The sequence below is a fragment of the Bos indicus x Bos taurus genome, chromosome 19 (genome assembly GCF_003369695.1).
Source record: "Bos indicus x Bos taurus breed Angus x Brahman F1 hybrid chromosome 19, Bos_hybrid_MaternalHap_v2.0, whole genome shotgun sequence".
Lineage (NCBI taxonomy): Eukaryota > Metazoa > Chordata > Mammalia > Artiodactyla > Bovidae > Bos > Bos indicus x Bos taurus.
In genome coordinates, this window is record NC_040094.1 from 23,919,803 (window position 1) to 23,945,257 (window position 25,455).

General features: G+C 39.7%; 2 protein-coding genes across 3 annotated transcripts in view; one reads left to right on the plus strand and one right to left on the minus strand.

Moving 5' to 3' along the window:
• The window catches only part of SMYD4 (SET and MYND domain containing 4), a 39,433-nt gene extending 18,393 nt beyond the window's left edge, over positions 1-21,040 (minus strand). The window contains exons 1-4 of one of the 2 annotated variants that reach the window (XM_027519512.1): positions 20,724-21,040; positions 19,818-19,963; positions 5,449-5,593; positions 577-666 (exon numbers count right to left, since the gene is read on the minus strand). In XM_027519512.1, coding sequence (XP_027375313.1) covers positions 577-666; positions 5,449-5,593; positions 19,818-19,951 — 369 coding nt within the window. In that variant the 5' untranslated portion in view covers positions 19,952-19,963; positions 20,724-21,040. The remainder of the gene's footprint in view (positions 1-576; positions 667-5,448; positions 5,594-19,817; positions 19,964-20,723) is intronic. The other variant, XM_027519513.1, reaches the window with a different exon arrangement.
• A 79-nt stretch (positions 21,041-21,119) lies between these two features.
• The window catches only part of RPA1 (replication protein A1), a 46,427-nt gene continuing 42,091 nt past the window's right edge, over positions 21,120-25,455 (plus strand). The window contains exons 1-2 of the mRNA XM_027519514.1: positions 21,120-21,290; positions 25,287-25,337. Coding sequence (XP_027375315.1) covers positions 21,258-21,290; positions 25,287-25,337 — 84 coding nt within the window. The 5' untranslated portion in view covers positions 21,120-21,257. The remainder of the gene's footprint in view (positions 21,291-25,286; positions 25,338-25,455) is intronic.

A 25,455-nucleotide genomic window follows, 5' to 3' on the forward strand; every position in this document is an offset into this window, starting at 1 on the left:
GGCACAAGCTCTAGGGCTCTCTGGCTTCAGCAGCTGTGGCTTCTGGGCTCTAGAGCATAAACTCAGTAGTTGTGGAGCACATGGGATCTTCCCTGATCAGGGATCAAACCTGCATCTCCTGAGTTGGCAGACAGATTCTTTACCACTGAGCCACCCGGAAGCCCTACAGGCATATTCTTAAACCTGCTCATCTACTTATTAAAAAAAAATAAATAACCCAAACAAATAAAATAGTTTGCAAACACTTAGAACCTAAAGCATTATTAGCATTAGCTGTGTGTATCACAATTGATCTTAACAACTGAGCACTGCTGACCCACTGGAGAGAGTCCATGGCCCTGGGGAACGTGCATGTCTCTTTCCTGCCAACCAACACCACCCTACATAATAATCTGTGACAAGTGAAGTGAACGATGAGAAAGAACAAGTTCGGGAGGATATCAATTTGCTTCTGGTTCAACCAGTTGCATAGGGCCCAGTTTTAGTGTTCTGAGGTGGAAGCAAGGATGAAGGTCTAGTCCCCCGGGGAACCCCCTGCAGATCCTCTCCAATCACACCAGGCATTCTGATACTCACTTCATACTGACCCAGGTGGAAGAGGGCTGCAGAGCGATTGGCATAACACAGTGAAATGTCCGTAGAGCTGGGCCCCGAATGTGATACTCCCTGAAGAACAATGAACCGGTTAAGGTATATACATGGAAACTAGCATCTTCAGAGTTTTTTTTTTTTTTTTTTCCAGAGAACAGGGGCTCTGCTACAAAACACTGTATACGATCGGGAAAGTTACTGGATCTCTTTGTGCTTCATCTGCTTCATTTTTAAGTACCTTAGAGCAGAGCTGAGAAGATTAGGTGAGGAAATAAATATGTGAAGCACTTTGAAGACAGCAGCTTCAGACACAGGGTCGGCCACAAGACCACACTCAAGGTAAACAAAAACTGAGGAGTATAACCTGGCACATAACAAAGTGTGAGGAGAGCAAACAGAAAGTCACACAAGAAGAAACACTAATGATACGTGGGAAACAATTCCTAGACAGATAGTCAAATACATGAAAATGAAAGCAGACAAAGGCTGCTTTTTTCTACCACCAAATTGGCAAGGAATAATCATAAAGGTGGCGTCTCCAATCACTGGAGAAAAGATTGGGATTATTCAATGAAAGTACTGGGACAAGTAGCCACTGAGGAAAAATAAAGTTGGTTCTCAACAGATGATAAAACTTTCATTAGGATAAATTCCCAATGGATCAAAACCTTAATGTGAAAACTAAAACTGTAAGAGCACTAGAACAGTCCAAAGTGATGCTGGAGTGAGAAATACCTTTCTAATTATGACACAAAACCCAGAAGTCATAAAAGGTTAATAAATGTGGTCACATAAAAATAAAAAATTTCTGTGGAGCAAAAACCAATATCAAAAGACAAACATTGAACTGGAAAAAAATATTTGCAACTCCTATTATAGGCAAAGAGCTCATTTCTTTATGAACAGTCCTACAGATCAATAAGATGACAAGCAATAATTTAGTAGGAAAATAAGCAAATGATAGGAACAATTCTCATGGGAAACATAAACGGCCCTTAAACAAATGGAACATGCTCAACCTCATTCATAATCAGCAAAATGCAAATTAAAACTCTGCTGAGATGCTATTTTTCACTTATCAGATCGGCAAAGAGAAGTAAAATTGATAGGATACTCTGCAGGCATAGGAATGAGATACACTTTGTCTACATGGCTAGTGGGAATGTAAACTAGTTGCACGACTACTGAGGCGATTCAGCAATACATATATCTCTTAATATATACGTGCTGAGGCTTTCCAGTTGGTTAGTGGTCAAGAATCCACCTGCTGACGCAGGGGACGCGTGAGACACAGGTTTGATTCATGGGTCGGGAAGATCCCCTGGAGCAGGAGATGGCACCCCACTCCAGTGCTCTTGCCTGGAAAATCCCATGGGCAGAGGAGACTAGCGGGCTACAGTCCATGGGACCACAAAGGCTCAGACACGACTGAGCATATACACTATATTTATATATGTATCTGTATCTCCACTGACCCAGCAATTCCTCTCCTAGGGATTAATCCTACAGATATCATCTCTTATCCTACACATATATGCAAAATAACATACATGAAAGGCTTCTCATCACAGAATTGTTTGAAGTAACAAAAGATAGGAAACAAATATTGATCTAGAAGACACTAATAAATTAACATTACATCCATACAAAGCAACAGAAGTGCAAAAACTGCAGTGCTTAACAGTGTGTGCAGAATTTTATTTACATAAAAAGAGTGCATGTGTGCAGGGGTGGCAGATTACTTGTATTTATTTGTGTTTGGTGAGGTACCTCTGGAAAAATACCTTTTAACAGCATCAGTGCTACTCACTTCTGGAGATGGAAACCAGGTGGCTGGGGAACAAAGGAAGCAGATGGCACTGTATATTCTTGCACCTTTAAAATTCTAGCTATGTAAGCACATTTCCTATGCCAGAATAAATAGGTAAAATAATGATAATAATACCATAATAATCAGTATTGCTTAGGATATAGAGAAATGAACATCCCATGTTCTGGTGGAAGGGGAGTAACTAGCTTTTTCCTGGAGAAAGATTTAGCATCAAGTGCCAAAGGCCTAAAAAAAAAAAAATTACATTCAATTGACCCAGCAATTGCCCTTCAAGGAATTTATCCTGAGGAAATAATCAGGTGTGTACAAATATTTACATAGAAAGATGCTTCTTGCAGCTTTATGATACCAAACAACCTGCCAACATTAGGAGATGTTAAATCAAGTATAGTTCTCTGTAATGGAACACTAAGCCAGCCGTAAAAAATCATGTTCTAGCGGAAAATTTAATAACATGAGAAAACGGTCACAATAAATTGTTGAGGGGAAAAAAAGCAGGTTACAAAACACTAAGTACAGCATTATCACAATTTTGTACAAGAAAAACATATTTTCAGAGGAAAAAGAGGCTGGCTGGATGTAAGCAAAAATGTTAACAGTGCTTATCACTGGTTATGGGATTTTTTTCTTACTCTTTATGCTTCTCTGTATTTTCCAAGTAAACATATATTACATTTACAATCAGACAAAAATAACAAATAGTATTTCAAAAAAGAAAGAAAATAGCAACTCTATGGGAAAACGGCAAAGTACTATAATCACCAAAATACTAGCTTCATGAAAATAGGAAGGCTCATCTCCCTCTGCATTCAGAACAAATCTTAATTTTTCATCTGATTTTACTTTTTTAGTTTATTTTCCTTGAACAACTTCCCTGTGATCACATTTATGACACGTATGCATGCAGCTGAAGAAAGATTAGCTCTGAAAAAGAACTATTAAGGCATTTATCAGTGATCATTACATCTAGTGGGTTTTAGTTCTTCGGCAATCACTAACACGTTATTCAGATAAATACTTTCTTGTAGCATCATAAAGCAGAGCTTTTATCAATTTTAGAAGATACTGCTGTTAGTCTGATAGCTGGAAAACTAATTCCAAACTTTAAGCATCGGTCTGTTTAAGATGCAGAGTAGGGGGTACCCACTTCAAAAGCACTGGCTTCCCTGATAGCTCAGTTGGTAAAGAATCTGCCTGCAATGCAAGAGACTCCGGTTCCATTCCTGGGTCAGAAAGATCTGCTGGAGAAGGGATAGGCTACCCACTCCAGTATTCTGGCTTGGAGAATTTCATGGACTGTATAGTCCATGGGGTCATAAAAAGTTGGACATGACAGAGTGACTTTCACTTTCACTTAAATTGCACACTAACTATAAATTGCACACTAACTATTTCAATAGACAAGGTTCACAGACCTGATTCAAGGGATTGATACATTCTTGCTTTAAACCCATATTTATTGCTAAAAAATTATGGAAGGAAGTATCTCAGGAATCTTTTTCAAGTTCCTACTCTGGAAGCCTTCTCATACTGTTCATGGGGTTCTCATGAACAGTAGATCACAATAAACTGGAAAATTCTTCAAGAGATGGGAATATCAGACCACCATACCTACCTCCTGAGAAATCTGTATGCAGGTCAAGAAGCAACAGTTAGAACCGGACATGGAACAACAGACTGGTTCCAAATAGGGAAAGGAGTACGTCACCCTGCTTATTTAACTTATATGCAGAGTACATCATGCGAAATGCCGGGCTGGATGAAGCACAAGCTGGAATCAAGACTGCCGGGATAAATATCAATAACCTTAGATACACAGATGACACCACTCTTATGGCAGAAAGCAAAGAAGAACTAAAGAGCCTCTTGATGAAAGTGAAAGAGGAGAGTGAAAAGCTGGCTTAAAACTCAACATACAAAAAAACGAAGGTCATGGCATTCGGTCCCATCATTTTATGGCAAATAGATGGGGAAACAATGAAAACAATGAGAGACTATTTTTTTGGGCTCCAAAATCAATGCAGATGATGACTGCAGCCGTGAAATTAAAAGACACTTGCCCCTTGAAGAAAAGCTATGATCAACCTAGACAGCATATTAAAAATCAGAGACTTTGCCAACAAAGGTCTGTCTAGTCAAAGCTATGATTTTTCCAGTAGTCATGTGTGGATGGGAGAGTTGGACCATAAAGAAAGCTGAGCGCTGAAGAATTGATGCTTTTGAACTGTGGTGTTGGAGAAGACTCTTGAGAGTCCACTGGACTGTGAGGAGATCAAGCCAGTTGATCCTAAAGGAAATCAGTCCTGAATATTCATTGGAAGGACTGATGCTGAAGCGAAACTCCAATACATTGGCCACCTGATGCGAAGAACTGATTCCTTGGAAAAGACCCTGATGCTGGGTAAGATTGAAGGCAAGAGGAGAAGGGGACAATAGAGGATGAGATGGTTGGATGGTATCGCCGACTTGATGGACATGAGTTTGAGCAAGCTCTAGGAGTTGGTGGTGGACAGGGAAGCCTGGCATGCTGCAGTCCACGGGGTCGCAAAGAGTTGGATATGACTGAGCAACTGAACTGAAATGAACCTTAATCTAAGTCACACTGGCTATAAGCTAACCTGGTGGCTAGCCCCCAAATCCAACTTCTCTCTAAATTGGGACTATCACACACTAACAGCCTCATCGGTTATTCAGACAAAAAAGGGCACACAATTCAGTGAGAGCTGATAGACATGGGTTAGGGAGGCCAAGGCGTCCAGTAAGGCTTGCTACACTTGTGCCTGAGGGAATACGTGAAGAGAAGTTTCTTGGTGGAATTTAGGACATATAATACAAACTCTCCTTTGTTTCAGAATATGAACAGAAGCAGAGTTGTACCAGTTTTCTTTTTCAAATCCAATCCAGAATTAATAGACAAAGTTACTAGTGGCTATACCACTTGGCAAGAACGGTTCTGTCTTTTGAAGAAATATGCACTGTTGGATGGTTGAGACAGCTCGTCCTGCTCGGCTGGGGGTGGGTCTTACCTTAGAGTACAGCACTGCGGCTCCCATATAATCCTTCGCCTGAAATTTTTGGTTTCCTTTTTCTCTGTAGAAAAGGGAAGCGTCGGGGTCCTTTCCAACAAGGTAACCTCCAGAAAGCCTTTTTAAAAACATCTCATCTTCAGGTCTTCACGAAGAAAGAAAAAACGACAAAAAAAAAAAAAAAGCACAGACTTGTTATTTCAAGGAAAATGAAAGACTGCACCTGAAACAGGAGTGAGTGCCTATGAAACACTGGGACGCAAGAGGTTGGATGCGTTATGTAACGTGACTGGGGAAACCAGCTTCGGTCTCAGAGACAAAGGGACTAGAATTTCTATTTAGAGGACAGAATACAATTTATGTATTTGTTTTGAGGCTGTGCTGGGTCTTCACTGCAGCGCATGGGCTCTAGAGCACGTGGGCTCAGTGAGCCCACATCACGTGGGACCTTTTAGTTCCCCCAGCAGGGACTGAACCTGAGTCCCCTACACTGGAAGACAGATGCTTAACCACTGGACTTCCAGGGAAGTCCCGTACACTTTTTATTCTATATCTCATAATTACTGGCCAATAAACCATTCCTTGGATTAATGCATTATACAGAAGTTTGGGTGTGGAGAATGACATAATACACAAGAGTCTGTACTAAGACGTAGTCTCCACCTAAACTTTATTGAAAATACCTGGGTGAACAGCTGACAGAGGGGAGAGAGGGAGGAAGGGAGAGAGTGAGAAGAGGGAGGGGGAGAGAAGCCTGAAGAAGAGGAAGAGAGGAGATGAATCATAAAGTTAGTGTAATGAACTGTGAACATCTGGAGAATCTGAAAGAAGGGTGCTGCACAGCAATTCTTTACCTCATTTTTGCAAGAAAATCTGAAATTGTTTCAGTCTGCCAAGTGTTTAAAAGTAAGTATATGAATTCTCTAATATAGAAATATACAAACATACACCTTTCTTCCAATAAAGAAAAATAGTATAGAATAACCTAGCCTATGCTCTGACTATACAGTGCAATGAAACAAAATATGAACAAAATGGGAACTAAAAATCCTCTTAAGCAACTCTTGGGTTAAAGGGGAAATCAAAGTCAAAACTGCAGAATGTTCAGAAAACTATTTTTCAAATTTTTGTTTACAAAGATCTACCATAAGAAATACCTTTCACGTTGCGATTCAGTGTGATGCATCTGCATATATACAGAAATTTCACAAAACATTATCTTTCATTTAATGTCAAATATGGTTTTATTAATATTTAAACACAATATAAAAAAAAACCCTCAAAATAAATAACAGAGAAAGAAAAATAAGGAAAGATTTTATTTAATTCAGAAGGTGTGCTTGCCTGTTCAAAATTTATTCCAGTCCAGAAAATCTGAGGACAATAACCCACGCATATCTGATACACACAGATCCTATTCTTTGTTCTATTTGTTTTTGTGTTGTTTTAAATTAGGTTAAATCTGCAAATCCTATCCAAACAAAAAAGTTGTGATGAACAGTAATAACAGGAAAACTCTTCTTGCCTAACAATGACTATTCTTTAATCTTAATCCAAAATGATGAAAAACTCAATGTTATTGTAATTGGTCTTCAGTGTAATTAATAACTAAGCTGCAATAACTCATTCTTTCTTGCAGCACCAAGTTTAACTCAGTAATTAAAAGTTTTGAAAAGCAAATGGATGGTCTTTTTTAATATTTCAAATTTTCTTTTGGAAGGTTAGGATAAAAAATGTGTGGAAGTGAGATGAAAAACGTTTTTCTTTTGGTGTGGGTGCACTCTGTGGCATGGTAGGTGTTAGTTCCCCACCCAGGGATTGAACCAGTGCCCCCTGCTGAGGAAGCTCAGAGTCTTAATGGATGGACCACCAGGGAAGTCCAAGATGGAACAATTTTCTGGTTAATTTTTTTTTATTGTGGTAAATATTTTAAAAATTATCATTTCAACTATTTCAAAGTGGACAGTTTAAGTACATTCATAATGTTGTGCAATCGTCACCACTATCCATTTCCAGAACTTTTTCACCAGCCCAAACTAGAAGTCTGTACTCATTAAGCAGCAACTCTCTAGTCTTCCCTCCCTCTAGCCTTGGTAACCTCTATTACACTCTCTGTTTCTATGAAGTTGTCCATTCTAGGTACTTCATATAAGTGGAATCATACAGTGTTTGTCCTTCTATGTCTGGCTTGTTTCACTAAGCATAGCATTCTCAAGGTTCTTTTTTTCACAGCTGAATAATATTCCATTGTATGTATATACCACAGTTTCTTTATCCATTCATCTGTTAGTGGACATTTGGGCTATTTTCACTCTTGGGCTATAGTGAATAATACTGCTCTGGACATTGGTGTGCAAGTAAATCTGTTCAAGTCTCATTTTCAGTTCTTTTGGGTATAAACCCAGAAGTGGTACTGCTGGATTACACAGTAATTCTAGTCTAAAATTTGAAAAACTGCCATATTGTTTCTCATAATGGCTATACCATTTTACATTCCCACCAACGGTGAACAAGGGCTCCAATTTGTCTGCATCCTCACCAACACTTTTTAATTTTTTTTTGGATAGTAGCCATGCTAACGAGTATTAGGACAATAAGGTATTTTGCTGTCGTTTGACTTGCATTTCCCTAATGATTAGTGATGCTAAGAGCATCTTTCCATATGCTTATTTCATGTGCTTATCTTCTTTGGAGAAATGCCTATGCAAGTCCTTTGGCCATTTTTAATTGGGTTTGTTGTTGCTGTTCTTGAGTCTAGGATTTCTTTATATAATCTGGATATTAATCCCTTAGCAGCTATATGATTTGCAATATTTTCTCCCATTCTGTCGGTTGCCTGCAGACGACTGCCAACAGAATAAATGCTCTGTTGGTCTTGCCACTTGAGGCACTAAATATCCCACTTTTCACGAAGTCTGATTTGCTTGTTTTTTCTTTTGTTGCTCATGCCTTTGGTTTCAGAGCCAAGAAAAGATGCCAAATCCAATGTCGTCAGCTTTGGGCTTATGTTTTCTTCTAAGAGTTTTATAGTTTTAGCTCTTAAATCAACTAAATTACTTGAGTTATTTTCGAGTTAGCTTTTGTAGATGGTTTAAGGTAAAGGTCCAACTTCATTCTTTGGCATGTAGAGTCTAACTTGAAAGCAGATAGAAAGAACCAAGCTCTTTCCTCTAGCCATGCCTTCTCTTTCTAGAGCCCTAGAGAGGTAGAGCCTCTTATTCGCTTGATAGGCAAAGCAGAAAGGCCCAGCCCCAGCAGAGCGTACAGAAGATAAGAGCTGAGAAGCTATAGCTTAATAACTAGCATCCATTCACACGTGCACATTTTTTTTCCTGAAAATAAGTGCAGTCATCATGGAAGTTCACCTCTAAGTATTTCACCATGCCTCTGCTAAGAATAAGGACATTCTCCTATATCTTGATATTACAATATCATTATCATGCCTAAAAAATTAACTCTAATTCAAATATCATTTAAAATTTCTCCATTATTCCTAAAATGTCTTTTTTTTTTCTTACCCCAACCTGATGCAGGATCAAGGTTCTAATTACTGCACTTAGCCATTATTTCTCTTTAGTGTCTTTTGATAGTTTCATGATTTTTGTTTTATTTTTCATGACTAAATTTTCTGAAGATTCGGGCCAGAAAAATGTTCTACATTCTGGTTTTGTCTCATTGTTTCCTCATGATTAGATTCAGATCAAACAATTTTTGCCAAGAGTATTAGTACATTATTAAATCTGTATACTTTTTGCTGTTTCAAACCAGGAGACACATAATATCAAGCAGTCAGTCCGACCACCACTGGGGATGCTGTTTGGTCATTTGATTGGTGACTGTTAGATTCCTCCAATATAAAGATAACTTACCTCTTGCAGTAAGTAACATTAATAAGTAATCTGTGGGGCTTTGAGGCCATGGGAATAATCTGTTTCCAGTGATCTTTCTTCTAATGGTTTGAGCATCCATTGATGATTATTGCCAGAATTCAGTTATTACATTGGGTGTTACAAAATGGTGATTTTCTAATTTTATCATTATTTTTAAACTTATTAATTAGCATTCTTATGTAAAGACAAATGTTGCCCCCTTTTCTTCTTTTACTTATGTATTTATTTGAATATCACCATGAACTTAAAAAATTCATTTTTATAAACCATTACCATCATCATACTTTTTGATGCTCAGACTGTCCTAAATTTGGACAGTGGAAACTCTCCAGACTGGCTCCTATGTTATTTTTATTTACATAAATCCATTAGTCTTTGAGCATTTCCTTGATTTCTGGAAAGTAGTCCAGCTGTACCAGTATAAAATCAAAACAAATGGAAAGGCAGTGAGTACAGATAATAACTCTGTTAAGGATTCCCTAGGACACTGCAGATTATCAGTGGGAGAGGTTCACTTGTCTCAGGAGGTCTTGATATTGACAAAAGGCATCTAATTGGAGAAAATATTCCTCAAAGACTGTAAATGGCAAAAAAGAAAAGTGCATGCCTGGCTTTAAGCTTTAAAGGCCCAATTCACATTTTCCTTTAACAGGCAAGCATATGGGAATTAGAAATTTAAATCTTTTTTGGTCATTTTAGATTATGATTGGCTAATTTTACAAACAGCTCTCCAGAACTAACTTGTTAAGTAAAGAAGTTTGGGGATGAAGTAGTAAGAGATACACAGAACAAATAAAAACAGAGGGAAAAATTAACTTCAGGGAAAACAAGAGTTGTATCAGAAAGGAAATGTAATTCAAAATATACTTTGTGGTTCACATGATATCTACAGAGACATAATGATATACACAGTGAAAACTGGTTTAACCAGTATCATATTCTATTAGCTATACAGTTGTGGATCACAACAGACTGTGGAAAATTCTGAAAGAGATGGGAATACCAGACCACCTGACCTGCCTCCTGAGAAACCTATATGCAGGTCAAGAAGCAACAGTTAGAACTGGACATGGAACAACAGACTGGTTCCAAATAGGAAAAGGAGTACGTCAAGGCTGTATATTCTCACCCTGCTTATTAAACTTATATGCAGAGTACATCATGAGAAATGCTGGGCTGGATGAAGCACAAGCTGGAATCAAGATTGCTGGGAGAAATATCAATAACCTCAGATATACAGATGACACCACCCTTATGGCAGAAAGCAAAGAAGAACTAAACAGCCTCCTGATGAAAATGAAAGAGGAGAGTGAAAAAGTTGGCTTAAAACTCTACATTCAGAAACCTAAGATCATGGCATCTGGTTCCATCACTTCATGGCAAATAGGTGTGGAAACAATGGAAACAGTGACAGACTACTTTTTTGGGCTCAAAATCACTGCAGATGGTGACTGCAGACGTGAAATTAAAAGATGTTTGCTCCTTGGAAGAAAAGCTATGACCAACCTAGACAACATACTAAAAATCAGAGATATTACTCTGCCAACAAAGGTCTACCTAATCAAAACTCTGGTTTTTCCAGTAGTCATGTATGGATGTAAGATTTGGACTATAAAGAAAGCTGAGCACAGAAGAATTGATGCTTTTGAACTGTGGTGTTGAAGAAGACTCTTGAGAGTCCCTTGGACAGCAAGGAGATCCAACCAGTCCATTCTGAAGGAGATCAGTCCTGAATATTCATTGGAAGGACTGATGCTGAAGCTGAAACTCCAGTACTTTGGCCACCTGATGTCCTTGGAAAAGACCCTGATGTTGGGAAAGACTGAAGGTGGGAGGAGAGGGGGATGACAGAGGATGAGATGGTTGGATGGCATCACCAACTCAATGGACATGAGATTGAGTAAGCTCCAGGAGTTGGTGATGGACAGGGAAGCCTGGCATGCTGCAGTCCATGGGGTCGCAAAGAGTCAGACATGACTGAGAGACTGAACTGAACGAATACATTGTGAACTATAATATAGTTATGACAACAGAATGAGGGAAAAACAAAAATATACATGGAGAAGGCAATGGCAACCCACTTCAGTACTCTTGCCTGGAAAATCCCAGGGACGGAAGAGCCTGGTGGGCTGCCGTCTATGGGGTTGCACAGAGTAGGACATGACTGAAGCGACTTAGCAGCAGTAGCAGCAGCCTGCATGTGAATTGGGAGTAAGAGAGCTAGATTTGGCATCTAAAACTAAAAACTCAAAACTAACATTATTACCATACTGTTTAGCAATATGAAATTAAATACTGGAAGAAACAGTGAAAATAATTTTAAATATCAGTCTTTGGGGAACAGAAATGGGGGAAAGTAAGACAGAGAATTGCTGTTTTTCTTTATAAGCTTTGAAGTATTATTTGACTTCTTACATTATATGCATATTCTGCTGTGCTATGCTTAGTTGGTCAGTTGTGTCCAACTCTTTGCAACCCCATGGACTGTAGCGCACCAGGTTTCTCTGTCTGTGGGATTCTCCAGGCAAGAATACTGGAGTGGGTTGCCATGCCCTCCTCCAGGGGATCTTCCCAATCCAGGGATCAAATCCAGGTCTCCCACACAGCAGGCAGATTCTTTACTGTCTGAGCCACCAGGGAAGCCTGATATGCATATTACTCTGATGAAACATGAACTAAAAAAGGAAAATATTTCCACTTAATAAGGTACCATGTCTACACAGTTTTACAAGATTTTCTACCCGCTTTAAAGAATCAAATAATCCCTACAATACATGAATTATTTCAGAGCACACAGAAAGATGGGAAACTCTCCAATTCAGGCTATGAGGCTACCATAACCCTGATACCAAGAGCTGACAAATAGAGCACAAAAAAGAACATGCCATCTAATACCATTTCAGAACACAGATATAAAAATCCTAAAAATAACATCAGCAAATTGAATCTAGCCATGTGTTAAAAAAAATGATAGATAATAACCAGAGTTTACCTCCAAAACAGTTCAACTTTAGTACATCTACTGATACCAATTTTGCATTAACAGATTAAAGGAGAAAAAGAAAATGATCATTCCTCTTAGAAGACACTAATATATAAAAAGAAAGAACTGATAAAATTCAGCACTTATTTATGGTGGAATGTAAGGCAACTTCCATAAACTGAAAAGGGTATTATATAATACTATATCCCTGTAGCAATGTCCTAAATGGCTATTACTATTCAACACTGCACTAGAGTCTGGTCTAACTAATGCTATAATTAAAAGGTAGAAGAGCTACAAATATTGGAAAGGAAGATTACTGCTTGCAGATATACTTCCTAAAAATTCTAACTGGACTGGCATAAAAATGATGAAATAATGTGAAAGCAGTTAGGTGGCCTGTTACGATTCCTAGGTTATGTTTATACCATCGATCATCAGTTAGATAATTTAATTGGGGGTTAAGTCTTATTCACAAGAACAACAAAAACCTTGTAAGAAGTAAGAATAAATCTGAGAGGAAATGTACAAGATCTGTATAAAGAAAATGATAAAAAAAATTTTACTTATGGACATAAAAGAAGCCCTAAACATGTGGCAAGATATACCCTTTACTTGAATGAGGAAATTTAATATTGTAAAGATGTCAAATCTCCCTAGATGAATCTATAAATCCAACACAATTCCAAAAACCCAATGACACTTTTTATTGAACTTGACTGTCAATTCTGAAGTTCACATGGGGGAAATGTATATAAAAATAGCCAAGATAGTCTTGAAAAAGAAGAATGACCCTGTGTGTGTGTGGGAACTTGGCTTAACAGAGAGCAAAGCCACATTTGTACCAGACTTTTCTGCCTTCAAGTGCTCTTTCTCACTACATCTGGTAATAAAATCTCAGGGGAAACCATTCCTTGTGGTTGGAGGAGGACTGACCCCAATTTCACAAGAGGGTTGGGCATGTGGTACAGGCCTGGCCACTCAGAGGAGCCCACGCCTTTGGTTGAAGGGGTATGCATGCCACCAAAGATAGGTTGATCAGAGTCCAACCCAGACATTTTTTTTTGGCCAAAACTCTTGGAAAAGATGACCTCTTTTCTTGTAGTTATTAAGCTATTATCAGGGTGTGCTCAAGGCTACCAATGGCTATCCTGAGTACCAGGGGGAGAGAGTGCCTGACAGATGAAGAGATGGGAGTCTGATGACATCTTCTGAGCTCCTGGACACAACTTTGCGAAAAAATAGGCCTGCCTTTCTGCACATCCTGGTTTCATAGCCTGTAGATTTCCTAATTTGGGCTGGGTTCTGTCACTTGACTGAACGAATTCTAATATTATACTATAAAATCACAGTAATTAAAACTCTTTGGTTTTGGCACAGAAATAGAGCCTAGGAACACATTTACAGATAAGTAGGAATTTAATTTTTAATGAATGTGGCATTTTGAAGCACTGGGGAAAGGATGGACTATTCAATTAATGATGTCAGGAAATCATCTGGGGAATAAAACTTAAAACATTCCCTCACATCATATACAAAAAATAAATTCCAGATGGATTAGAGAGCTAAAACTAAAACACAGAGCTACCAAAAGAGTTAGAGGAAAATAAAACATTTTTTATAATCCCAGGGAAGAGTAGACTACCCTAAGACACATAACCCAGAAGCCATAAAAGAAAATGACAGATATGGCTGCATAGAGGTTAAAACACATACACACAATTTATGCACGAGAGACACCGTGAGTAAAAATTTTAAAAAGATAAATAATAGACTAGGAGAAAGATTGTAGCATGTACCATAAAGAAATACATAGCCAGAGTCATGAAGACTTCTTATGAACAAGAGAAAGATAAATGATCCACTAGAGAAATGGGCAAAGGACAGGAACAAAAAATTAACAGAAGAAACAGAAATGGGTAACATCGCAAATGGTGTTACTGTAACTAGTCATCAGAAAAACGGGAATTGAAACGTTATTTTGTCCTTAAGGGTGCCAAAAATTAGACTGTTGCTTTCTAATGCTGGTGAGAGTATGTTTATGATATATGGGTAAAGCCTTCTTGGAAGACAATTTGGCAGTTATTTGTTAAATTTTCCATGCTTATAACCATTGATACAACAAATCCTCTTTGAACAATCCATCTTAAGTTCTAAATATATGTACAAAAATATACATATAAGCTGTTCACTGCAACAGTTTTGTAACAATTAAAAAAAAAAAAAACCCACAATACTATTTTACCATTTCCCAAACACAAGAATCTTACAACAATTTAACACCATTTACTCATCTTGCCCTTTGAACTACTGATGTCATGTCTTTGAAATGTTTTAAATCCCATAAGACGTTAACATCATTGTTTTATTTTTGTCATCATTTTAAATAATTAATTCAAAACTATTTACCCACATACATACCTTTTCTGGTGCTTTTCCTTCCTTTCTGCAATCACAATGCTTCCTAACCTGAAGAACTTACTTCAGTATTTCTTAAATAAGCTCTGATTTGCCAAAGAAACAGTCTCTCAGATTTTTCTTTTGCATTTATTTTTGAAAGGTACTTTAATTAGGTATAGAATTCTAGGTGGGACAGTTTTGCCTTACTTTGTTTTTCTTTCACCACTTTAAATGTGCCATTCAGGTGTCTTCTAGCTTCTATAGTTTCACTGAAAAAAACTAGCCATCAGTCATATTCTTACACCCAAAAGGACAATGTACATTTTTTTTCTTTGGTTATTTTGCAGATTTCCTCTTTTTTTCACCTTTAGTTTTGAGCAGTTTGAGTCTGATGTCTCTAGGTGTGATTCTATTTATGTTTACACTGCCTGGGACTTGCTGGGCTTCTGGAATCTATGGGTTGATGTCTTTTATCAGTTTTAGAAAATCTTTGGTCATCCTTTTAGAATATTGCTTCCATCTGCCTCTCTTCTTTACTGACACTCCAATTACAGGTAAGTTAGACGTTTGATTGTATCCTATATATCTCTGTATGCCATACAATTTTTTCCATTCTTCTTTTCTTCTTGTGTTTTATTTTGTTTTTCATTAACCTGTAAACCACTTTCCTAATCTAATTTTCCACTGCATCCAATTTTCTGTCAAGCTTGAGAATTAAGTTGATTTCAATTACAGTATATTTTGAATTCTGAAAAGTCTACTTTTTTGCCTCGATTATTTAAAAATTACTTTTATTGTGGTAAAATACACATAGTATAAAATTTACCATCTCAACCACTTTAAAGTATATATTCAGTAGTCGTATATACATTCATAATGTTACATAACCATCGTCAACATCCATTTCCATAACTTGTAAAACTGGAACTCTAAACTCATGAAAACAATAACCCTCTATTTCCCCCCACCCTCAGCTCCTGGCAATCACCATTTTACTTTCTGCCTCTTTGATTTTGACTACTCTGGACTACCTAAATTTGATTTTTTTATAGATTCTGTTTCTTTGTTGCAATCTATTTTTTCATCCACTTAATCCATCTCCTCTAGTTTCTTCAACATGTTAATCAGAGTTATTTAAAAGTCTGTATGTAGATATCAATCGATCTATTTCTAATGTTAATTTTTTTCCCTCTTCATTATTGGTTATTTTTCTGCCCCTCTGCATGTTTAGTAAATCTGTGTTCCTGACACTGTGTACAAAAAACATAAGGAAGCAAGACAACATCTTCCACCGTCAAAGTGTCTCCCTAGACAGACAGAGTATGAGGGCTGGCCTACATTTATCCAATCAAGAGTTGAACTGGATCAGTGTTGGGCTACAGGCTTACTAAAACTCAGTACATCTGTGGTTTCCTCGGGTGTGGACGTCCTGAGCTTTTGGTTGAGAGACTAGAAGGTCTCTTGTCTCCTCATACATGAAAATTTTGGTCTCTGCATGTTTTGAACTAAGATTTTCTTTTTAATAACTTTTTTTTTTTGGCTGTGCCACGCAGCACGTGGGATCTTAGTTCCCCAACCAGGGATCAAAAATGTATCCCCTGCAGTGGAAGCAGAAGACCACTGGACCTTCACGGAGGTCCCTAGGATTTTCAACTTACCACAACAGAGATGCAGAATCCAGCAAATGGCTTGAGAGGAAGATTGTATGTGTGTTTTTTGTGTACAAAAAGAACACAGGAAAGACGTATGGCCAGTGATCTGGAGGGCTTCCCTGGTGGCACTAGTGGTAAAGAATCTGTCTGCCAATGCAGGAGGCACTAGAGACTCACATTCGATCCCTGGGTTGGGACGATACCCTGGAGGAGGGCATGGCAACCCACTCCAGTATTCTTGCCTGGACAATCCTATGGACAGAAGAGCCTGGGGGCCTACAGTCCATGGGGTTGCAAAGAGTCAGACATGACTGAGTGACTGAACCTGGATGTCTACTGGACATTGCCAACTGGAATATGAATCGTTCAAGTTCCTTCCCAAGACAGCTCCACCTGCAGCTTTCCCAGGTGTGGAAATTTCATCCTTCTACCTTTGCCCTGTAGGTCTACATCACGAGAGCCACTTTTGACTTCTCTCATTCTCTAATACACCATATTCCATGTGTCAGGAAATGCGATTAAGTCCACCATTGGAATTCAACCACTTCTCATCCCTACTACTACCACCCTGGCCCAAATTACTATCACCTCCTCTCTCACCTGGATTAAAGCAATAAGCCTCCCAACAAGTCTATCTATTATCCATTCTTGCTCCTCTTATGAACGTGAAAGTCGCTCAGTCATGTCCGAGTCTTTATGACCCCGTGGGCTATACAGTCCATGGCATTCTCCAGGCCAGAATACTGGAGTGGGTAGCCTTTCCTTTCCCCAGGGGGGATCTTCCCAACCCAGGGATCGAACCCAGGTCTCCCGCATTGCAGGTGGATTCTTTCCCAACTGACCCATCAGGGAAATGTTCCTCCTATAGTATACCCTCAACACAGTGGTTAGAGCAATCCTTTAAAACAGGGATCAGCAAACTTTCTCTAGAAAGCCAAAGAATAAATATTTAGCCTATATGGGCCAAGAGGTAAAAATCAGGCTGTTACATACATACTTCTACAACAAAAGAAAAAACATGCTTTTATTTGCAAAATTCAAAATTAATAGTAATAACTGAGCACATTTTTAAACAAGGTCTACTAATGAGAAAATGAAAACCAAAAAATTTTTAAAGGATCCCATTTTGCTAAACTGGAGCTCAAAGCCAATGTCCCCCATCATCAAATTGACTACAAATGTTTATCTGTAAAAACCATTCTTAGCTGAAGGCCACACAGAAACAGGCAGTGGGATGGATTTATCCTGTGCGATGTTGTTTGCTGATATCTGTTTTAAAATATAATCAGATCATATCATTCTCATCTCAAAACTGCGTTAATAGTTTTCTATTGTTGTGTAACAATTGCCACACATTTGGCAGGTTAAAACAATACCCATTTATTATCCTCAGTTCTGTAGATCACAAGTCCAGGTGGGCTTGCCTGGGCTCTCTGTTTAGGGTCTTAACAGGCTGAAATCAAGGTGAGCTCTTCTACAGAAGGTCTGGGAAAGAATCTGTGCCTAAACTCATTTAGGCGGTTGACAGAAGCCAGTGCCTTGCAATTGTGTGTCTGAGGTTCCCATTTCCTTGCTGGCTGTTAGCCAGGAAGCACTCTGGGCTTCCAGAAGCTGCCTGCATTCCTTGTCATGTGGCTCCATCTTCAAAGCCAGCCAAAGCGCATTCAAATCTTATGCTTTGAATCTCTCTGATTTCCCTTTCTGCTACCAGCTGGGACAAACTCTCTGCTTTTAAAGGTCTTGCTTGATTAAGGTTATGCCCACCCGGTAATTATATCTCAAAGTCAGCTGGCTTGGGACTTGCATTCCATCTGCCAAATCCCTTCCCAGCAGTGTTTAGGTTAATGTTAGATTAAATAACCAGGGGACAAGAATGGTGGGGGTGAGGGGCATTTTTAGAATTCTGCCTACCACATGCTGCAATAACTTCCTACTCAGAGTAAAAAGATAAGGCACTAATAAAGGGCCCACTTGATCGGGAAACCTGCTCCCAACTCCCATGCATGTCCCATTACTCCTCTGATAGTATTTCCTACCACTCGCCCTCTGGCTCACTTTGTTTATTCACTACTACCTGTTCACCCAACTTGCTGTTTTTTAAACCAGGCCGGATACTCTCCCATCTTAGGCTCTCTGCCCAGAATTCTCTTCTATCAGACATCTACTTTGCAAACTCCTGTATGGCGAAGACTCTGCTCCACTTTTGCTCTTTCAAGAGGCATATCTGACGATACCATTTAATACTACAACCTGTACTCTCGTTCCTAGCACTGGCTATTGCCTCCACCCCATTCAATTTTCCTTTTTTCAACTGCACTTATCACTTTTAACATATTATACACATTATGATGTTTATTTCTGTTCCTCCTTGGTAGTAAGGATCTTTGTCTGTCTTAAAAAATTCATTTATCTATTTTTGGCTGAGCTGGGTCTTTGTTGCTACCTGGGCTTTTTCTCTACTTGAGGTATGTGGACTTCTCATTGCAACAGCCTCTCTTGGTGCAGAGCCTGGGTTCTAGGACAAGTGAGCTTCAGAAGTTTCGGCACACAGGCTCAGCAGTCGTGGCTCCCAGGCTCTTGAGCACAGGCTCAACAGTTGCGGCTCACGGGCTTAGTTGCTCCGCAGCAAGTGGATTCTTCCTGACCCAGGGATGGAACCCGTGTCTCCTGCATTGGCAGATTCTTTACCACTGAGACACCAGGGTATTTTTTTAAATGATGTGCTTTTGGTTTACTAAGCACCTAGCACAGTAGTTGGCATGAAACAGATGTTCAATAATAATTCACTGAACGAGGTTTTGGGAAATTGTTTCAGTTTCTTATACACATGTGTGTACTAGGTCGTGATGTACAATATGTTTCTTATTGAAGAATGTAGTCAAGAGTGTTTTAAAACTACTTAGGTTAGACTATATGACCTCCATGGTTCTTTCCAAATAGAATTTTTTAATTTCTATGTGCAGCCACTGAATCTGCACTGTATCCTTTGGGATATGGCAAGGTGTACAGCCTAGTAACTACCTCAAGGCATGACTACTGAGACATAATGCTGACAATGACAAAGCTAACAAGCATCCATCCACCTGCCAATGCAGAAGACTCAAGAGACACAGCTTCAATCCCTGGTCGGGAAGATCCCCTGGAGAAGGGAATGGCAACCTGCTTCAGTATTCTCGCCTGTAAAATCCAACGGACAGAGGAGCCTGGCGGACTACAGTCCAAGGGGTCGCAGAGAGTCTGACATGACTGAGCACAGACATACCTGTTCTACTGATATAATAGGTTAGAAAGAACTGTGGAAATAGCAAGAACTGCTGAATGCCCCAAAAGAGAAAAATCTGCACTTAACTCTTCCATCAGAAAGAGATATAATCTGAGAGGAAGTCATAAAAGAGAACACTTTCCAGATCAAAACTTCCCTGACTGAAGCTTTCATTCACTTACTGAAGAAGCGGAGATGAGTGAAGAAAGAGATCGTGCAAAGTCTCTGCTGTAGAAATGGTGACCTGAATGGACTTGGGGAGCAAAGACCACTTCTGAAGTATGTATGATTTCCACTCATCCACGGGCAGATCCATGCTACTGTAGATCTAAAAAATGAGTGAGAAAACAAGGAATTCAGTTTTCTACAAATGCATAATTTCAGAAAATCGATTTCATTCAAGCAAGCATGAAGCAACAAAATCAGATCTTGTAGTCTCTTCCTACAGTTGTTTACATGCCAAGCAAGGATGTATCCTCTCCCGCACCAATTCACATCCCTTCATTCAGAAATATTTACTGAAAACTGACTTTGTTCCCGGCATCGTATTAGGAAACCGTTATACATGATGAATCAGATTTCTTACACAGTTCAGTTTTTTCTTTTCAATCCCGAGGTCACTCCTTTAGTTCAAGCCCTCACCATTTCTTGTCTGGCATTCTTTCTCGAGTGTCTTTAGTCTTCAGGCCCTCTGACTCCCCCTCCCCGCTCCCCCTTCCCAATTTAGTCCATCCTCCATACTGAGACAGATGTCAATTCTCTGCCTTAAATTCACTGATGCTCCTCCTAGAACTTAGGGAAGCCCAGTGCAAACCCTTTATTATTTGACCCCTGGCCCACTTTTTGATCAAGTCTCGCTTTTTCCTCTATACCCTACTATCCGAATTTCCACACATCCTTCAAGATGGTGGAAATGGTTCCTACTCCGGGAAGCCTTCCCTGATTTTGCCACCTGTGACGACAGGAGCACACTTTGCGTCTCTCCTGGGGCCCAAACCACGTCTACACTGAGTTAAGGCTACGCACAGCAGAAAACTCCCTCGACATACTGTGCTCCCCTCTGGGAGTAGAGACCAGGTCTTATTTACCTTGAGAGACCCCCCACTGTGCCAAGCTCAGGGTCTGGCACCTGCGGGAGCTCAGCTCGGGGTTGCTGAAAGAAGCGAGTCACTGCTTTGACTACATTCAGTAGCAGAATTATCAGGGAACCCCTCGAACACGCCTCTGGGCCAGCAGTCTGTGGCTGCCAGCCAAAGGCCGAGCGCGGTTCGTTTCCTAGAGCCCGAGGGGAAAGCTCCCGGAACCCCTCCGCCCTGCGCCCTTGGCGGCGCCCGCATCACGCTTCGCGCGCCCCGCGGCTCGGCGCCCCGCCCCCAGGCCCCCGCCATCCCGCAACAAGGCCCGGGACCCGGACTCCGGTGGGTCACGTGAGCCGTGTGCCGCGCCTCAGCCAATGCGGTGGCTGCTCGGCCCTCAGACCTCCCCGTGCCGTGCGCACGCCGGGAGGCGGGGGCGGTTCACGCAGCTCCTCCGGCCAATCGCCTTGGAGCGCGCGGGTCCCCGGGAGTAAAGCCAGGCTTGTGTTGGGGGAGCCGGAGCGCGGGAGTTGTTGCGGCGGAACCATGGTGGGCCACCTGAGCGAGGGGGCCATTGCGGTGAGGCGACGCCTGCGAGCTGGGCGCGGTCCGGGGTGGCTGTGGGCCCTGGGGCCGTGCGGGTGGAGAAGGGGGAGAGAACACAGGAGCCGGAGTGATAGCGGGGGCTGGGGAGGAACCACCGGATGACTCCCTAGAATCATCAGTTAACGTATTTTTATCGTCATCTTTTTAAACATGCTCATGTTTTTCCTGCTTAAGGAATTGAAACAAAGTAAACTATTGATTTCCTCCCATCTCTCTCCTGCAGCCACTTTTTCTTCTTCCCTTCCCCCATCCGCAGCGAAACTTTCTGCAAGAGTTGTCAGTTTTCAGTTCTTTTTCTTGCCTCACATTCCCCTTTAACCGACTCGAATTAGTCACTCCCCTCCCTGATCAGTGTTCTTGCCTGGAGAATCCCAGGGACCGGGGAGCCTGGTGGGTTGCCGTCTATGGGGTCGCACAGAGTCGGACACTACTGACGCGACTTAACAGCAGCAGTAGCTCCCTGATCGCTGTAACCCTGGCTAAAGTCAGCAGTGCCTCCTGGGGTTGTTAAATCCAACAAACACTTTTGAGATCTAAATTTATCAGTTCTCAGCAGCGTTTGACTATTGGGCAAAGCTTTCTTCCGGTAGCATCCTCTTTTTTTGGTTTCTATGGCTCAGCTTGGCTTGTCTTTCCCCGTCTTATTTTCAGATCCTTCTGTAAATTTTTCTTGACTCAAGGCTCAACCCTAGGCCCTCTTCTCCCAAAACAATAAAATTACCGTCTCTATGTCAGTTGCTCAAAAGTTTTATTTTTTGTCCAGGGCCAGCTTTACTCTGAAAGACAAACCTCTATCATCTGTGTACTTGATATCTCAAAGACATGTTCCAACATGTTCCAAAGCAAATCTAATATCTTCCTAAATTTGGGCCTCTGCTGTCCCCTGGCTGGATGCATGGCACCGTTATTCATTAAGTTATGCCAGCCAGAAATGGTCGAGTCATTCTTTCTATAAACTCTGTCACCCTGGCTGTCCAGTCCGTACCTAAGTTTGGTCTGTTATGCCTTCACCTATGTCTCAAATCCAGCTACTTCTCTCCAGGCATACTGGCACCCTTGTTTGTGCCTGGCCTTCTCGCTTTTACCCAGCATAATCTTCCTCCTGCCATTCCTAACAGCATATTCCTACCTGGTCTTTCCTTTTTTCCAGCTTTTTTTTAAAGTAAATTGTAAATTCCTGGTATATTTCATACTCCTGCCTTCCACAGGGGCTTTGAACATTCTTTAACCTGTGCCTACTGCCTGGGTGGTGCTTTTTTAAAAAAATTATATTGTTATTAGATTTTTTATTTTTTATTGGAGTGTAGCCAATTAACAATGGGTTGTTCTTCATTCTTCTCCTGTTGATTAGCATAATCTTCCAAGTCTCCACTCAGTTACTTCCTCAAAGAACTCTTCCTTGACTCACTTTGCTAGGCTTAAGTCAAAGTATTTTCAGATCCTAATTCCTGTTTGTTCACCTATTATCTGTGATTTCAGGCAAGATATTAAAGTCTGTCTTTCCTCTTCTGTCACAGGCTAATCATACCTAGTACCTGTTGCCTATGATTAGTGGAAGGATTAAATGAGCTATTAAAGTGCCTAGTCCATGTCTGATACATAATAAATGTGCATTACTTGTTACTTTTTATTAACAGTCGCAGATATGATTTTACATTAAATATTGTTCATTTCATTAATGTTAGTTCCTTTCTGTCTCCCCCCCACTGGATTGTAAATGCTCTGAAGCCTGAAATCTTGTTTGGTTTTTTTGCCCAACACAGTCTGCCCGATTCCTGGAGCAGTGCTGGCCAGTATTAGGTGCCCAATAAATGTTTACTACTTGCGTGTGAGGCAGTGAAAAGAAAGGGACAGAGGTGGATGAAGAGGCACAGTTGGCAAAGTGGAGTGAATATTTTAATACATTAAAAATGATAAACCTTGAGAAGTGATTGCAAATTGTAGTCCTTGTTTCCTTTATAGCCGCAACCCTGCATCTTTAAGACAAATCAGGAATTGTTCTTTACTTTTAAAAACAGTGACTAAGGTATTATTTAAATAATTTGCTGAGTTAGTTTTTGTCATGTTCAAAATTGTAGTATTACTTAGATCTTGTTCATAAACGACAATGAAAATTTATATGTGTGTTTTGGTAGAGAACCTTTGTCAAATTTCTCATCTAAAGCAAGTAATATTTTAGTTCAAAAGACATAGACCCCCAAAGGGCAACTAATGCACACAAATAGTAGGGACATTTTCAGCAAGAGCTAACATGAGAGATTATTCATGAAACTATTGTGGTAAATAGAACAAATAGTATTTCTATCTTAAGTAATTAGGTAATACAAAGAAGGGGGAAGGGAACTAATATTTTTGATCATTTCCAATGTGCCAGATATTTTATTATAGTCAGTACTTACAGTAACCCTGTAAAGTAGATTTTTATCATTAACCCCGTCTTACAGACGAAGAAATTAAAATGCAGAGAAGTAGTTTGTGCACGAGCTGAGGATTTGAACGCATACTTTTGAGCATTGCATTCTGTTGCTTTGTGTTTTTTTCCTTCCAGTTTTACGGAGATATAATTGAAATACCGCACTATGTAAGTTTAAGGTGTAGGGCATAATGATCTGAAACCATTACCACAGTCAGTTTAGTGAACATCTGTCACCTCATACACATGCAAAAGAAAAAATAGTATTTTTTTCCTTGTGATGAGAGCTCTTAGGATTTACTCTCTTAATAACTTTCATATTTAGCATCATTAATTATATTAATCCTGTTGTACATTACATTGAGCCTGGTACTTATCTTACAACTGGAAGTTTACCTTTTGAATAGATTTGTTCAGTTCCTTCTCCCTCTACTTCCTGCTTCTGGTAACCACAAATCTGATCTATTTTTTTCTTTGAGTTTGTTCATTTTTGAAGTGTAATTGGCCTACAAGGTTAGTTCCTGGTGCACAACATAGCGACTTGATATTTCTGTACATTACAAAATGATCACCATCGTTGCTTTGTATTTTTACTAGCAATGGTAATTTGGAATGTTTAAGTCAGTTCTGTCTTAAGTGTATATGTCGTGTTATATGTCCCAGAAGAGTAAGTCTTATATTCACTATTTATTGATGGCACAAACGTTAAGAGTAGTAAAGAAATACATGTATTCTGTTTTAGACTCAGATAGAACAGAAAGGTGCTTGATGAAATTACTAACCTGCCCCTTCCCCTAATTCTGTTCCCCAGTAATGGCTACTTAAAAATCAGACTTCTTGGCAGTCCAGCAGTTACAGTTCTGTGTTTCTAGTGCAATGCACGGGGCTCAGGTTCAATCCCTGGTCAAAATCTAAGGTCCCACATGTTGTGGGGCATGGCCAAAATAAAGATCACATTTACTGAAGTTTAATTAGATTTACATAAAGTAGAAATTATGTTGCATAAGATTTGCACACTATTAGTCTGTAATACATCCAACTGTACACAGTAGTACATCAAGCCATATGCCGTTTGATGAATTTGGACAATTCAAAAAGTATAGAAGGACACAGTGCAAGGTCTGCCTCCAACTGGATGATGTATCCCCCATCACCCAGTTCCTCTTACAAGAGGCAACTAGTGGTATATAAACATTTTCTTGAGGCTGCATAATACTCTGTTTTAAGGGTTTGCTATACTTATTTGTCTGATTCCCACTTAATGGACATTATAGGGAAATAAATGTGCTGTTATGAATAATGAGTACATATGTGATGCCAGTATTTTATGAATACATACATGAAGTAAATGTATATTGTTGGTAAGTATGAATCCCACTTTTATAATTTGTCCAGAGTGATAAAGAACTTAAAGTGGATTCTCAAATGGTAAGCTCTGAAAGGAATCTTTTACTAATGTTATCTGTGGTTTGTTCCAGATACCAAACTAAAAATACGTCAAGTTTTAATCATGATTTGAACACCTGTCTCACAAGAATCCGTTTTTACTTTTTCAGGCCATCATGCAACAGGGAGATACATCTATAAAACCCATCCTCCAAGTCATTGTGAGTATCTCCATATTTTTATGTCAAACATTTTTTGAACTTACATATAATTATAAATTACATTTCATAGAGGACATACAGTCCACTTTAGGAAATTTGTCCACTCTAAATTCTCTTC